Source organism: Salmo trutta, chromosome 33 (assembly GCF_901001165.1).
Source record: "Salmo trutta chromosome 33, fSalTru1.1, whole genome shotgun sequence".
In the NCBI taxonomy this organism is placed as follows: Eukaryota; Metazoa; Chordata; class Actinopteri; order Salmoniformes; family Salmonidae; genus Salmo; species Salmo trutta.
Window position 1 is genome coordinate 23,886,807 of NC_042989.1, and position 15,335 is coordinate 23,902,141.

A 15,335-nucleotide genomic window follows, 5' to 3' on the forward strand; every position below is an offset into this window, starting at 1 on the left:
ACTCTCCCCCTCCCTCACCGCCTCATCTCGGAAAGGTACAAACAGAATGAGGGGTTTACACAAGAAAAACAGCAACTTCACAAGGATCTAGGTAGATGTTTGAGCGGGATGGAGTTCTACATCCGCTCCCACTAAAACCTGCAGCTTTTCATACCATGCCTGCCCGCTCCCGCTGGTTTTCAGTTAATAGGCTAGATGTAGTTAAAGAGAGCAGAGTTGGAGAGAGAGCGGATGCTTGCACTTTCTCTTGAACTAAGTTTTGGAAATACGTAGCCTACCTTTTAGGAGTGGGAACATTTGTAGGCAAAGACAATTAAATGGGTAATAAATATTTATTGAAAAGGAAAAAGATGCAACGCTCGCTCACCATGGTATGCACGTTGCAATTTTTTGATCGCACCTCAACTCACGGTTGAGTGCCCTCTACTTCTCTGCATTATCAATATTTATTTTACAGACACTGTAGTAAACTACAGCCTAATCATATTTAAGTTAATTTCCTTGGAAAGATAACTGCCACATGATTCTCAGTCCAAGCATAGGCAGCCTACTCTATTTCATTGAGACCACACATATAACCTAATGTAGGACGCACTTGATCTCGCACGCCAAACTACTGTAGGAGAGGTAGGCTACTGAAATTGAAGAAGCTAATTCTGAGAGTGTGTGAATAATGCCTCAAAGGCTACAGATGCATACAAAGCATTAAGATGACTGTTTCCAAATAATATGCGGGACAAAAATAAAATGTCATCCCAAAGTTGTCTGACCACCCGAAGAATGAAAACTGCAGAGTGCGCCCGCAATGATCTCTGTCGGGACCCGCAGGTCTATGCAGCCCTCTAGATCCAGTTGCCAGACTAGATCCACAGTCACAAAATACATTTGGAAACATCTAGAAACAAAAGATAACTGTATGCTTGTTGCAACTGAATCTTGATAAGACTAGACATTTTATATCAAACAAGAAGAATGGACATCTGATTCTAAGGCACTATGTTCAGAAGACAACATAGTAAGAGAGGGCGTGCTATATGGAGGTGTGAATAGGGCTGTGGCGGTCAAGAAAATGTCAGCTGGTGATTGTCAAGCAAATATCTGCCAGTCTCACGGTAATTGACCATTAATTAACATAAATACATTTTGCATCGCCTGGCTTCCACACATAGCCTACAAGCCACTGATGCAGATCTTTGGAACATCTACATTTTAAAAAGTAAAATAAATCCATAGCCTACACCATCACAATAAATTCATTATGTATTTTAGACAGGTCTAAAGAAACAAGATATGAAGAAAATGTAGTCTATTTCAGAAGAACAGAATAGCATACTCTGTGTCCTTATGTTAGGCCCTGATCTGGCTATGCCATATGGCTGTGGGCTACACTAGTTTAGAGGTCGGCCGATTATGGTTTTTCAACGTCGATACGGTACCGATTATTGGAGGACCAAAAAATGGCAATACCGATTAATCATCCGATTTTTATATATATATATATTTGTAATAATGACAATACTGAATGAACACTTACTTTAACTTAATATAATACATCAATAAAATCAATTTAGTCTCAAATAAATAATGAAACATGTTCAGTTTGGTTTAAATAATGCAAAAACAAAGTGTTGGAGAAGAAAGTAAAAGTGCAATATGTGCCATGTAAGAAAGCTAACGTTTAAGTGCCTTGCTCAGAACATGGGACACCAACCGCTGGTGGTGGTGGTGGGGGGGGGGGGGTCCCGAGACACAAAGGGGGGGAATACAGGCCCAGACCCATGATGAGCCTCTACGTGCAACATTGTACGAGGCCGCCCGATCAGGAAACAAATCAAGTTGTAAACTTCCCCATGAGAACAAAGAGGAGCGGACAAGCCCCTTAACGGGGATACCCTTAGAATAAACCTTGAGATATCACTGAGGTGTCCAACACTGGCTTTCCACCACCCACAAAAAAATGGTAACGCGTTCCGGTAGGATAACATTACGCAAGCAATTGGTAGAGTAGCTGGTCCCCTTGGGTACCAGTAACAATGCCAGCAACAGTCAGTCCAGCCACAATCAGTAAGAAGGTTTGAGACCTAACAATTCGAATTGCCCTTGATAACAGATGAGGTAGTAGTCACTCAGATTGCAACACATGGAAGGGAATCTCCAAAACACTCTTCTGATCATTAACACACATGCCGCTAATAAATAGAACCCTCCATTCAGGAGGAAGGTTATTAGAATTCACGAACCATGATCACACCAAGTAAGACTGGTTCAGTTTGTAGCCCCCTGAGCGAGGTCAGAGAGCGTATCAGCCTGGTGGAACCGCGCCTTTTGAATGAACTGTATAAAATGATGGGATAAGAATTAACATCAGACCAGAAAGACATTGAGCTACAACTCACATTTAAAGTGGTTGGAACTCTTAATCTCAACACGAGGTAGAGACGATAGTCACCTCCCGGACAATCACTCGTACGGCTGATTAGCTGTCCTAAGTAAAGTATCAAGAAAAGTGAAATTAAGTGGGACCATTCTACTACTCTTCTCAAATCACTGTATTCCACTACTCTCATCACCCCACTGAGAACCATCGACATGGCTGGCTAGCCTATCTTCAAAGTAGCATCTTCCAGCGCGAGTGGAAGTAGAGTGAGCTCTGTAGTTCTGTTCAGGACTACGCGACAGGTTGCCGGATGCCTGGCGACGGCAAAGGAGAGCAACAGTCAGTCCCTCCAGGATTCCGTGATTCTGCGATTGCATAATTCAACGCAAAACCAACCAATCAGCGCATATTATGCGAGAGCTCGCAATTTTGACCAATCAAGGTGAGTGGCGTTTTACTCAAACTTGTACTCCGCTAACCTTGGCTTTAGTAGGGTGGTCGGCACTCTGCTCTCCCCAGTCTGTCTATGGAGAGCGCTGCTCAAAGCACTGAGTGCAATTTGTCAGCTTTGCCGTTTTAAACTCTCTGTAAAACTTAATGTTCCACAACCAATGACTCCGCAGTGGAGCAACTGATATGGAGGAGGATGAAATGGACGATTACATTAAGATATAGGCCTAGATGAGCTAGGCCCTTGGTCATCCCCCCACCTCTCGTTATGTTCAGAAAGAGCTGCGTTTGTTCAAAAAAACAAACAGCCCAAAAGAGCACTGTGTATCTAATTTTTTCATGGAAGATAACCTTGAGATATAATATGTCTTAATTGCACATTGGACCCCAGGTGTTTCTTTTGTCTTAGTTGAATCTTTTTTAGTACCTACAGATTATGGGGACATGCATTTTTTTATGTTGGAACTTTTTTGTTAAAAAAAATAGCTGTTTGTTCAGGAAAATAAACACTTTAAACGTTTCTAACTGTTTTTGTGTTATGTATTCTGCTTAAAATCATCCTAAAACTGAGCACATATTACTTTTTATTGCTTTATATGAAATGAACATGAAAAAAACATCGCAAACTGTATCACAGAATTTCAGAAAAAAGCTGCCGCAAAATCAAGCATTTTTGGCACCGGAAATCACACAAAAAATGTGCTAAATCCTGGAGGGACTGAACAATAAGAGACGGGTGGGGACCCCTTTTGGACAATCAGAGCCTTACAAGTGTGCCGAAAAAAGGCCCAACAACCTTTCTTCCAAGAAGGCCCGGTTCTGACAGAAATACATGAAAAATCAAAACATTTACATGTAATTACATTCATGAGTTCTTACTCCAAATGTGTGGCAGTTTGTGTGCAAAGTATATGATTACTGTGAGAGTAGTTTCTAAATGTACCAATGCATTATGTCTCTGTCCCTCTCTGGACCCCCCCTCCCCTCTCTCTCCATGTCATTTGTAACAAGCCACCATACTGTCAGTCCACTAGAGACCTGTTTTTAATGTATTATGTATGTTTATCCTGTGTTACCATTTATCTAGCCAGTAAATAAATAATTGTGTAGTACTAAATCATAAGTAAGTCTGCGGTTTTTGCAGAGGCAGGAGGTTACAACTGTTCAGAATTATGTGATAAGGTTATGATTAATAACTTGACTGTTTATAGATGTGATAGGTTAAGACCTTTAGAGTTTAATTCGGAAGATGGTAAGATACACTTCTCCTTAACCACATTGTCCGATTTCAAAAAGGCTTTACAGCGAAAGCAAAACATTAGATTATGTTAGGAGAGTACATGGACAAAAATAACCACACAGCCATTTTCCAAGCAAGGATATTTGTCACAAAAACCCAAAACACAGCTAAATGAAGCACTAACCTTTGACGATCTTCATCAGATGACACTCCTAGGACATCAAGTTACACAATACACGTATGCCTTGTTCGATAAAGTTCATATTTATATCCAAAAACAGCATTTTACATTGGCGCGTGATGTTCAGAAAATGTATTCCCACCAAAACGTCCGGTGAATGTGCACATCAATTTACAAAAATACTCATCATCAACGTTGACAAAATATATAAAAATTATTTAAAGAATTATAGATAGACTACTCCTGGATGCAACCGCTGTGTCAGATTTTAAAATAGCGTTACGGAGAAAGCACATTTTTCAATATTCTGAGTACATAGCTCGCCATCACAGCAAGCTATACAGACACCCGCCAAGTTCGGGGTCACCTAAACTCAGAATTAGTATTATAAATATTCTCTTACCTTTGCTGATCTTCGTCAGAATGCACTCCCAGGACTGCTACTTCCACAAGAAATGTTGTTTTTGTTCGAAATAATCCATATTTATGTCCAAATACCTCCGTTTTGTTCGTGCGTACAGAGCACTATCCAAACGCATAACGTGCAAGCCCGGTACCAGAGACGAAAAGTCAAAATGTTCCATTACTGTTCTTAGATGCATGTCAAACGTTGTTTAAAATCAATCTTTATGGTATTTTTAACGTAAAAATGTGATAATATTCCAACCGGACAATAGCATATTCATTCAAGAATAAAAAGAAGGAACGGCGCACTCGTGGGATCGCGCATATCCAATCCCTTTGTCCCCAGGCAGTCCACTGATTGACTGAGCTACTATTCTCTGCCCAGTGACAGGAGAATGCTGAAAGAACTTTCTCAAGGCTGTTGACAGCCAATGGAAGCCTTAGGAAGTGCGACGTGACCCCACAGACACTGTAGTTTTGAAAAGAAGAACTACAATTCTCAGATCTTCCACTTCCTGGTTGAATTTTTCTCAGGTTTTTGCCTGCCATATGAGTTCCGTTATACTCACAGACACCATTCAAGCAGTTCTAGAAACTTCAGAGTGTTTTCTATTCAAATCTACTAATAATATGCATATTCTCGTTTCTGGGCCAGAGTAGTAACCAGTTTAATTTGGGTTCGTTTTTCATCCGGCCGTGAAAATACTGCCCCCTACACCTCAACAGGTTAAAGAACCGCTCTCGTGGTGCCCCAATTCCTAATGAGTTAATTGTTACCCGATTAACTATTAAAAAATATACAAAAAAATAAAATAAATAATAACAATAAAAAAAAATGGGTACCAATTAAACATACAGTGGCAAGAAAAAGTATGTGAACCCTTTGGAATTACCTGGATTTCTACATAAATTGGTCATAAAATTTGATCTGATCTTCATCTAAGTCACAACAATAGACAAACACAGTCTGCTTAAACTAATAACACACAAACAATTATACGTTTTCATGTCTATTGAACACACCATGTAAACATTCACAGTGTAATGTGGAAAAAGTATGTGAACCCTTGGATTTAAGAACCGCTTGTTCCTCCTTTGGCAGCAATAACCTCAACCAAACATTTTCTGTAGTTGCGGATCAGACCTGCACAACCGTCAGGAGGAATTATAGACCATTCATCTTTACAAAACTGTTTCAGTTCAGCAATATTCTTAGGATGTCTGGGGTGAACCGCTCTCGAGGTCATGCCATAGCATTTTAAAAATCGGGTTGAGGTCAGGACTCAGACTGGGCCACTCCAGAAGGCGTATTTTCTTCTGTTGAAGCCATTCTGTTGTTGATTTACTTCTGTGTTTTGGGTCGTTGTCCTGTTGCATCACCCAACTTCTGTTGAGCTTCAATTGGCAGACAAATAGCCTTACATTCTCCTGCAAAATGTATTGATAAACTTGGGAATTCATTTTTCCGTCGATGATAGCAAGCTGTCCAGGCCCTGAGGCAGCCCCAAACCATGACGCTCCCTCCACCATACTTTACAGTTGGGATGAGGTTTTGATGTTGGTGTGCTGTGCCTTTTTTCTCCACACATAGTGTTGTGTGTTCCTTCCAAACAACTCAACTGTAGCTTCATCGGTCCACAGAATATTTTGCCAGAAGCGCTGTGGAACATCCAGGTGCTCTTTTGCGAACTTCAGACGTGCAGCAATGTTTTTTTGGACAGCAGTGGCTTCTTCCATGGTGTCCTCCCATGAACACCATTCTTGTTTAGTGTTTTACATATCGTAGACCTGTCAACAGAGATGTTAGCATGTTCCAGAGATTTCTGATAGTCTTTAGCTGACACTTTAGAATTCTTCATAACCTCATAAAGCACTCTGCACTGTGGTCTTGCAGTCATCTTTGCAGGACGGCCACTCCTAGGGAGAGTAGCAACAGTGCTGAACTTTCTCCATTTACAGACAATTGGTCTTACCGTGGACTGATGAACATCATGGTTTTTAGAGATACATAAAGCTGGAAAGAGTTACAAATGTAAGTCAACCATTCTTAATCTTAGGTCTTCTGAGATCTCCTTTGTTCGAGGCATGGTACACATCAGGCAATGCTTCTTGTGAATAGAATACTCAAATTTTGTGAGTGTTTTTTGAAGGGTAGGGCAGCTCTAACCAACATCTCCAGTGTCGTCTCATTGATTAGACTCCAGGTTAGCTGACTCCTGACTCCAATTAGCTTTTGGAAAAGTCATTAGCCTAGGGGTTCACATACTTATTCCAACCTACACTGTGAATGTTTAAATGATGTATTCAATATAGATGTCACGATCGTCGTAAGAACTGGACCAAGGCGCAGCGTACGTAGCGTTCCACATCTTTATTATAAAGTGAAACTTCAGCAAATACAAAACAATAAACGAACAAATGAAACGTGAAGCAAATGAAGTGCTCACAGGCAACTACACAAAACAAGATCTCACAAAACACAGTGGGGAAATGGCTGCCTAAATATGATCCCCAATCAGAGACAACGATAAACAGCTGCCTCTGATTGGGAACCATACCAGGCCAACATAGAAATATAACAACCTAGATTACCCACCCTAGTCACACCCCGACCTAACCAACATAAAGAATAAAAGGCTCTCTATGGTCAGGGCGTGACAGTACACCCCCCCCCAAAGGTGCGGACTCCGGCCGCAAAACCTGAATCAATAGGGGAGGGTCCGGGTGGGCATCTAGCATTGGTGGCGGCTCCGGTGCAGGTCGTAACCCCTGCCCAGACCCCAGATCCGGCCATGGCGCCGAGCTGAACGTCGTGACTGGACTGGGCATCGGCGCAGAGGAAGGCTCCTGCCATGGAGCTGGGTTGAACGCCGTGCCCTCACTGGGCACCGGCGCAGAGGAAGGCTCCTGCCATGGAGCTGGACTGGACGCCGTGCCTGAACTGGGCACCGGCGCAAAGGAGGGCTCCGGCCTGTGGACCGTCGCAGGAGGTTCCGGACTGTGGACCGTTGCCGGAAGCTCTGGACTGTTGATGCGCACTGGAGGCCTAGTGTGCGTGGAGCTGGTACAGGTGGCAACGGACTGGTGACACGCACTTCAGGGCGAGTGCGGGGAGCAGGCACAGGACATGCCGGACTGGGGAGGCACACTGGAGGCCTGATGCGTGGGACCGGCACACGTTGCACCGGACTGGTGACACGCTCTTCAGGGCGAGTGCGAGGAGCTGGCACAGGACGTACTGGGCTGTGAAGGTGTACTGGAGACCTGGTGCGTAGGGCCGGCACAAATCTTACCGGAACGATGACACACTTCGCACGGTGAGTGCGGGAAGCTGGCACAGGACGTACTGGGCTGTGGAGGCACACTGGAGACCTGGTGCGTAGACCCGGCACAAATTGTACCGGACCGATGACACATTTCGCACGGTGAGTGCGGGGAGCTGGCACAGGACGTACTGGGCTGTGAAGGTATACTGGAGACCTGGTGTGTGGAGTTGGCACAGTTTTTACCAGACTGCTAGCACGCTCCTCAGGACGAGTATGGAGAGCTGACTCAGGTGGCATCAAACAGATAACATGCTCCTTAGGGCGAATGTCGTGCATCATACACCAACACAACAACTCTCTCATTTCTCTCTCCTCCAATTTCTCCATCTCCAAGATATCTCCATGTCCAGGATATCTTCTCCTCCTTGATCTCCTCCCAAGCCCAAGATACCTTCTCCTCCAGGGCACGCTGCTTGGTCCTGTTGTGGTGGGATCTTCTGTCACGATCATCATAAGAACTGGACCAAGGCACAGCGTACGTAGCGTTCCACATCTTTATTATAAAGTGAAACTTCAGCAAATACAAAACAATAAACGAACAAACGAAACGTGAAGCTCTCACAGGCAACTACACAAAACCAAAACAAGATCCCACAAAACACAGTGGGGAAATGGCTGCCTAAATATGATCCCCAATCAGAGACAACGATAAACAGCTGCCTCTGATTGGGGACCATACCAGGCCAACATAGAAATAGAACAACCTAGATTACCCACCCTAGTCACACCCCGACCTAACCAACATAGAGAATAAAAGGCTCTCTATGGTCAGGGCGTGACAATAGACAAGAAAAATACAAACATTTTGTGTTATTAGTTTAAGCACACTGTGTTTGTCTATTGTGGTGACTAAGATAAAGATCAGATCAAATTTTATGACAAATTTATGCAGAAAACCAGGTAATTCCAAAGGGTTCACATACTTATTCTTGCCACTGTAGTTAGCTGATTCGATAAATAACAGTCATCAGATGAATGAAAGTAAAGTCATGCCGGTGTGATGGTAATACAGTGGTGAAGAGGGAGAAATACACATAGAGAATACCCCCAGGAGTTGTCATTTACATAGAAGTCATACATGCAGTAAATTACATACATGTTCTGCTGATCTGTGAAAACCATGCATGGGTGTTTGACACCTCCCTAACAGAGCACTTTCAATGTGCGCACACACACACACACACACACATCGGTTTAGCCTGGTACATGCTCAAAGTAAAACATACTTAAATTAAACAATATACCTAGTAAATAATTTATGTACTAGAATCAAATATTTCCACTCCATTTGAAGGAGTAGACCTCACTATCTCATTGGTGACTTCCATCTCGTCCCACTTCTGCCTCATGTTCTCACAGCCCACAGTGAAAACACAGGAAACAGGGCAGATTGACTCAAACCCACCTAGGCTACGACTCGCTGAACTCCTGTCAATAAACATAACAAATCAAATCTTATTTGTCACATACGCAGAATACAACAGGTGTAAGTAAGCATTTTTACAGTGAAATGCTTACTTACAAGCCCTTAACCAACAATGCTGTTAAGAAAAATACCTAAAGAAAATAATAAAAGTAACAAATAATTAAAGAGCAGCAGAAAATAACAATAGCGAGGCTATATACAGGGGCTACCGGTACAGAGTCAATGTCCAGGAGCACCGGTTAGTTGAGGTAATATGTACATGTAGGTAGTTATTAAAGTGACTATGCATAGACAGAGAGTAGCAGCAGCATAAACAGAGAGTAGCAGCAGTAACAGAGCAGCAGCAGCGTAAAAGAGCAATGCAAATAGTTTGGGTAGCCATTTGACTAGATGTTCAGGAGTCTTATGGCTTGGGGGTAGAAGCTGTTTAGAAGCCTCTTGGACCTAGACTTGGCGATCCGGTACCGCTTGCCGTGCGGTAGCAGAGAGAACAGTCTATGACTAGGGTGGCTGGAGTTTTTGACAATTTTTAGGGCCTTTCTCTGACACCCCCTGGTATAGAGGTCCTGGATGGAAGGAAGCTTGGCCACAGTGATGTACTGGGCCGTACGCACTACCTTCTGTAGTGCCTTGCGGTTGGAGGCAGAGCAGTTGCCATACCAGGCAGTGATGCAACCCGTCGGGATGCTCTCGATGGTGCAGCTGTAGAACGTTTTGAGGATGTGAGGACCCATGACAAATCTTTTCAGTGTCCTGAAGGGCAATAGGTTTTGTTGTGCCCACTTCACCACTGTTTGTGTGCTTGGACCATTTTAGTTTGTTGTTGATGTGGACGCCAAGGAGCTCTCAACCTGCTCCACTACAGCCCCGTCGATGAGAATGGGGGTATGCTCGGTCCTCCTTTACCTGTAGTCCACAATCATATCCTTTGTCTTGATCACGTTGAGGGAGAGGTTGTTGTTATTGCACAACACGGTCAGGTCTCTGATCTCCTCCCTATAGGCTGTCTCATCGTTGTCGTTTAGGCCTACCAGTGTTGTGTCATTGGCAAACTTAATGATGGTGTTGGAGTCGTGCCTGGCCGTGCAGTCATGAGTGAACTGGGAGTACAAGAGGGGACTGAGCATGCACCCAAGGGGCCCCAGTGTTGAGGATCAGCGTGGCCGATGTGTTGTTACCTACCCTCACCACCTGGGGGCTGCCCGTCAGGAAGTCCAGGATCAAGTTGCAGATGGAGGTGTTTAGTCCCAGGGTCCTTAGCTTAGTGATGAGCTTTGAGGGCACTATGGTGTTGAACGCTAAGCTGTAGTCTATGAATATCATTCTCATATTAGGTGTTTTGTCCAGGTGTGAAAGGGCAGTGTGGAGTGCGATTGAGATTGCATCATCTGTGGATCTGTTAGGGCGGTATGCAAATCGGAGTGGGTCTAGGGTTTCTGGGATAATGGTGTTGATGTGAGCCATGACCAGCCTTTCAAAGCATTTCATGGCTGAAGACATGAGTGCTACGGATCGGTAGTCATTTAGGCAGGTTACCTTAGTGTTCTTGGGCACAGGGACTACTGTGGTCTGCTTGAACCATGTTGGTATTACAGACTCAGACAGAGAGAGGTTGAAAATGTCAGTGAAGACTCTTGCCAGTTGGTCGGCACATGCTTGGAGTACACATCCTGGTAATCCATCTGGCCCTGCTGCCTTGTGAATGTTGACCCGTTTAAAGGTCTTACTCACATCGGCTGCGGAAAGCGTGATCACACAGTCGTCCGGAACAGTGGATGCTCTCATGCATGTTTCAGTGTTACTTGCCTCAAAGCGAGCATAGAAGTAATTTTGCTCGTCTGGTAGGCTCGTGTCACTGGGCAGCTCTCGGCTGTGCTTCCCTCTGTAGTCTAATAGTTTGCAAGTCCTGCACATCTGACAAGCATCGGAGCCGGTGTAGTACGAATCGATCTTAGTCCTGTATTGACTCTTTGCCTGTTTGATGGATCGTCGGGGGGCATAGCGGGATTTCTTATAAGCTTCCGGGTTAGAGTCCCGCTCCTTGAAAGCGACAGCTCTATCCTTTAGCTCAGTGCGGATGCTGCATGTAATCCATGGCTTCTGGTTGGGATATGTAAGTACAGTCACAGTGGGGACGATGTCCTCGATACACTTATTGATGAAGCCAGTGACTGATGTGGTGTACTCCTCAATGCCATCGGAAGAATCCTGGAATATATTCCAGTCTGTGCTAGCAAAACAGTCCTGTTATTTAGCATCTGCTTCATCTGACCACTTTTTATTGACCGAGTCACTGGTGCTTCCTGCTTTCAATTTTGATTGTAAGCAGGAATCAGGAGGGTAGAATTATGGTCAGATTTGCCAAATGGAGGGCGAGGGAGAGCTTTGTACGCGTCTATGTGTGTGGAGTATAGGTGGTCGAGAGTTGTTTTCCCTCTGGTTGCACATTTAACATAACAGCCTTTAACCAGAGTAATCTGCCCTTAATAAAGTGGGTTTACTGAACTAAGCCAGGTTCTCCTTTCTGGAGTGGTTGTGCCAACAGAGGCACTGTTTTAATGAAATGTGGAGTGGTCAGGGCCAAGTTGAGGGAAGACAGGGGAATTGATGTTGCCACATAGTACAGGAACTATGGTGGGATTGAGAAACTCTCATGCAGCTGTTGGTAGAGAATAGCTACACGCATTGCATGTGAACAGGAGAGAATGAAGTGTGTACTGAAAGAGAAGAGGCAACACGGTGAAAGAGTAAGGGGGAAGGAAAGGGAGAGAGGAGGATAAGAACGGTTACGCTCAAAGAATATCAGGCAGCCGTCACACTTCTCTAGTCGTCTGGGGTGACCATGCCTACCTTCTTTGGCGGCCTGCCAGAACTCAAACGCCACTCTGAAGGCCTGTGCCACTGTTAACGTCACTGCCTGGGCCTGGGGGGGAAGAGAGAGAGAGAGAGATAAACACAATAAGTATGACAAACAAGATGTTGGCTAAGTGTTTCAAGAGGGGAGACGAAAATCCATTGATGACGGATGAGAGCAGAACTAGGGTCCACTTGACGAGGGAACATTATCCTAGGTGTTGTTCCCTACTGTGCAGTTCAACTTCTCCTTTTCATTACAAGTTGTTTCATGCAGCTGGGAGGAAGTGTGGCCTTTGGACCAGAGCTAAATTAACAAGGGGAAGGAAACAGGGAGTGGCACAATCATTCACAAACCCCCCTTGGAGGGAGACTATTTGAAAGAGGGCCCACAACACGCACGGACTCACCACCTTCCTCTTGGTGCAGAGGTAGGCGTGGCACTCCAGGGTTTCGTTCTGTTGGCTCTGGGCGATGTAGGCAAACACTTTGTCGTGCATCTTGTCTGCTGTGCAGTAGGATATCCTGAGGGGGGGAATCACAGAGAGACAAACTAGTTTGAATAAAACCTAAAAATCTAAGAGTCACCGCGGATCGGGCAAGGCTATCACACAACTTCATCTTCACTAAGCCTTTAAGCACACTACAATCAATCAGAATTAAACCCTTACATTTCCACATCAAATAAACCCAACACATTCCACACAGATTCCGCCCACACACTATAGCGTGCGGGTGGGGAGCCACTCAAAAGATCCAGGCGGAGAGTTTTAACTTGAGGACATTATCTGTAGTTGATCCACAGCGTACCTAGGCTCCATTCGTGTCAGCCATAAAGACTGATGCCTGCTGTGTCCGCCTAGCCCACCTGGGCCTGTGGTGTTTTAGCATTATTGGATTGGACCTGGACTCTTAACTACAGTTCTGCTCTTTCTCTAACGCTGGCCCCTGGAACATGCTCTGTTCTGCAGATGTTCAGAGAAATTACATCATTGGTGATGTCATCACCCCAAGACCTGATTGACAGGTGGTTTGGCCAGTCGGATGGGGACCCAGAGCAGTGGGATGACGGGCATAATGAATGACCCTCTGCCCTCCCTTCCACACCAGTACACTGCTGCTCAAACTGTCAACATCCCTGCAGAGATAAAATGTGTAGTTTACTACCGACTCAGTGATATAAAAACGCAACGTGTAAAAGGATTCCGCTATAAAAGCCCATTGTGACGCTGTGAGATTTCCGATAGATGTTCGAGTGAGAGCATTGTAAAATTGGGTGTCTACGTAAATCCATTTCATTTCCTGCTCGCTCATCTTCTCTAGCAGATGCCTGGAGAGCAGGACCCTGGTGAATAACATTTGCTTTAAATTTAACCAACACCATTACATTGGGTCACAACTGGATAGTTAGTGCAGTATGATGGAGAGTTGAGCGACGTGGTTGTGATTCTGCCAACCCCTCCTCTGTTACTGTGAGAGAGTGGTCTAAGTTCTGGCCTTGAGACCCGGTTAAAACGCCACTCCTCATGAATGTGGAATGTTAGACAAGTGATTGAAGTTTGACCTAAGCAGTTACAAGTCACACTGTTTTCGAAAGGTGAAATTGAGGGTATGTGTTGTGCTTGCGCACGTGTGCTATCGTGCGTGCCCGTTTGTCAGTATTCACACCCCAGGTGAGGGCTCAGACACACAGATGTTGTAGAGGCCTCTTGAGGGAGAGGAGATCACCGCAAATCAACCCTTTTAGGCTCAATGTGATAGATGAGAGGGTCTTGGAAGGAAAGGGAGATTCTGGTGGGAAAAAACTTAGTTTTTTGCAAGTAAAAAAATGATGAACTTGGCCTGATAGAATTTCCCATTTCAGCTGCTCACAACCAGAGCATGAGTACATCTTCTTCTCCGTCAGTGAAAGGCAGAGAGAGAGAGAGAGAGAGAGAGAGAGAGAGAGAGAGAGAGAGAGAGAGAGAGAGAGAGAGAGAAACAAAGAGGGAGACATGAGCACTAACCTGTATATGGAGATGTTCTCGATCAGCTGGTTAGAGGCATAGTCGTAGAGGATGATTCCTCGAGGGGACACTTTTAATGTCACTTTCTGGAGTTTCTTGCCACTAGCTTTGGCCTAGAAAGACAGACAGACAATATTAAATATTTAAAATCAACTCATGCAATCACAAACATTTGTGATACTTACCAGTGTGCAAATCTGTGCTAAAAGTACATATCTAGATTGTCCATTTACACTTCTGCTACCTCCTCCAGTGCTGACACAGAACTTGTCCAAAACATAGCCTTGACACCAGCAGGCATTAATCAAACCTACACGCCCTAGCCAAAACACCCTTCCCTCAGAGAAACAAAACACACGATTCAGAAAACACTGGGGGCCGATCACAGCGTTCTAGCTACAACGCATCATTATACTGGAGAAACAGATCTATTAGACAACTTCATACTATAGTCTGAAGGGATGCATCCAGACCCCTCAGCTGCTAATGATATCCCTAACACACAGAGTCAAGACAAGCAGCTTGTTAGAGTTCTATAACACACAAACACCACTCTGGTGCTTAACAATGTGGACAGAGAGCCTTGGGCAGAGTTTGTTTACACCCGGAAAGGAGAAGGACAGCAGTAGAAAGACTCAAGGCAGTTATCTAAGCCATTCTCTAAAATACTGCTTTCAACCAATCAATACAATAAGTATTGGGTCCAAAAAAACACTACCTAGTGTATTAACTGTCAGGACCTTGTTAGACTGGTCAGGGTGGCGACAGAGAGCAGAGTGAGTCACCTATGAGACTCTGTCCTGTGTGCCCTGGGCCTGATCAGCGTTCCCTAATTGAATTAGTGTGGAGCTGACAGATTTCTTAACAATAAGCCTTTCTGTTACTGTATAATAACCCTGGCCAAAGCAACACACAGATGCATCAGTACTAATCACATCTGATTCAAATGAAGGCAACAACTTAATGGGAAAATAAATGGGACTGTTTTATACTGTGGTGGTACGGGTATTAAAATATAAGGAATAGATCACAATCCACTGTATGTTTGGGAAATTGTCAAAAGGGCCTTTA

The 15,335-nt window shown here is 44.4% G+C and overlaps 1 protein-coding gene across 1 annotated transcript in view; it reads right to left on the bottom strand.

Annotated features, from left to right (window-relative positions):
• Positions 1-15,335, bottom strand: part of LOC115172704 (low density lipoprotein receptor adapter protein 1-B) — a 71,753-nt gene that overhangs the window by 14,498 nt on the left and 41,920 nt on the right. Inside the window, exons 3-5 of the mRNA XM_029730397.1 lie at positions 14,265-14,377; positions 12,669-12,783; positions 12,256-12,328 (exon numbers count right to left, since the gene is read on the bottom strand). Coding sequence (XP_029586257.1) covers positions 12,256-12,328; positions 12,669-12,783; positions 14,265-14,377 — 301 coding nt within the window. The remainder of the gene's footprint in view (positions 1-12,255; positions 12,329-12,668; positions 12,784-14,264; positions 14,378-15,335) is intronic.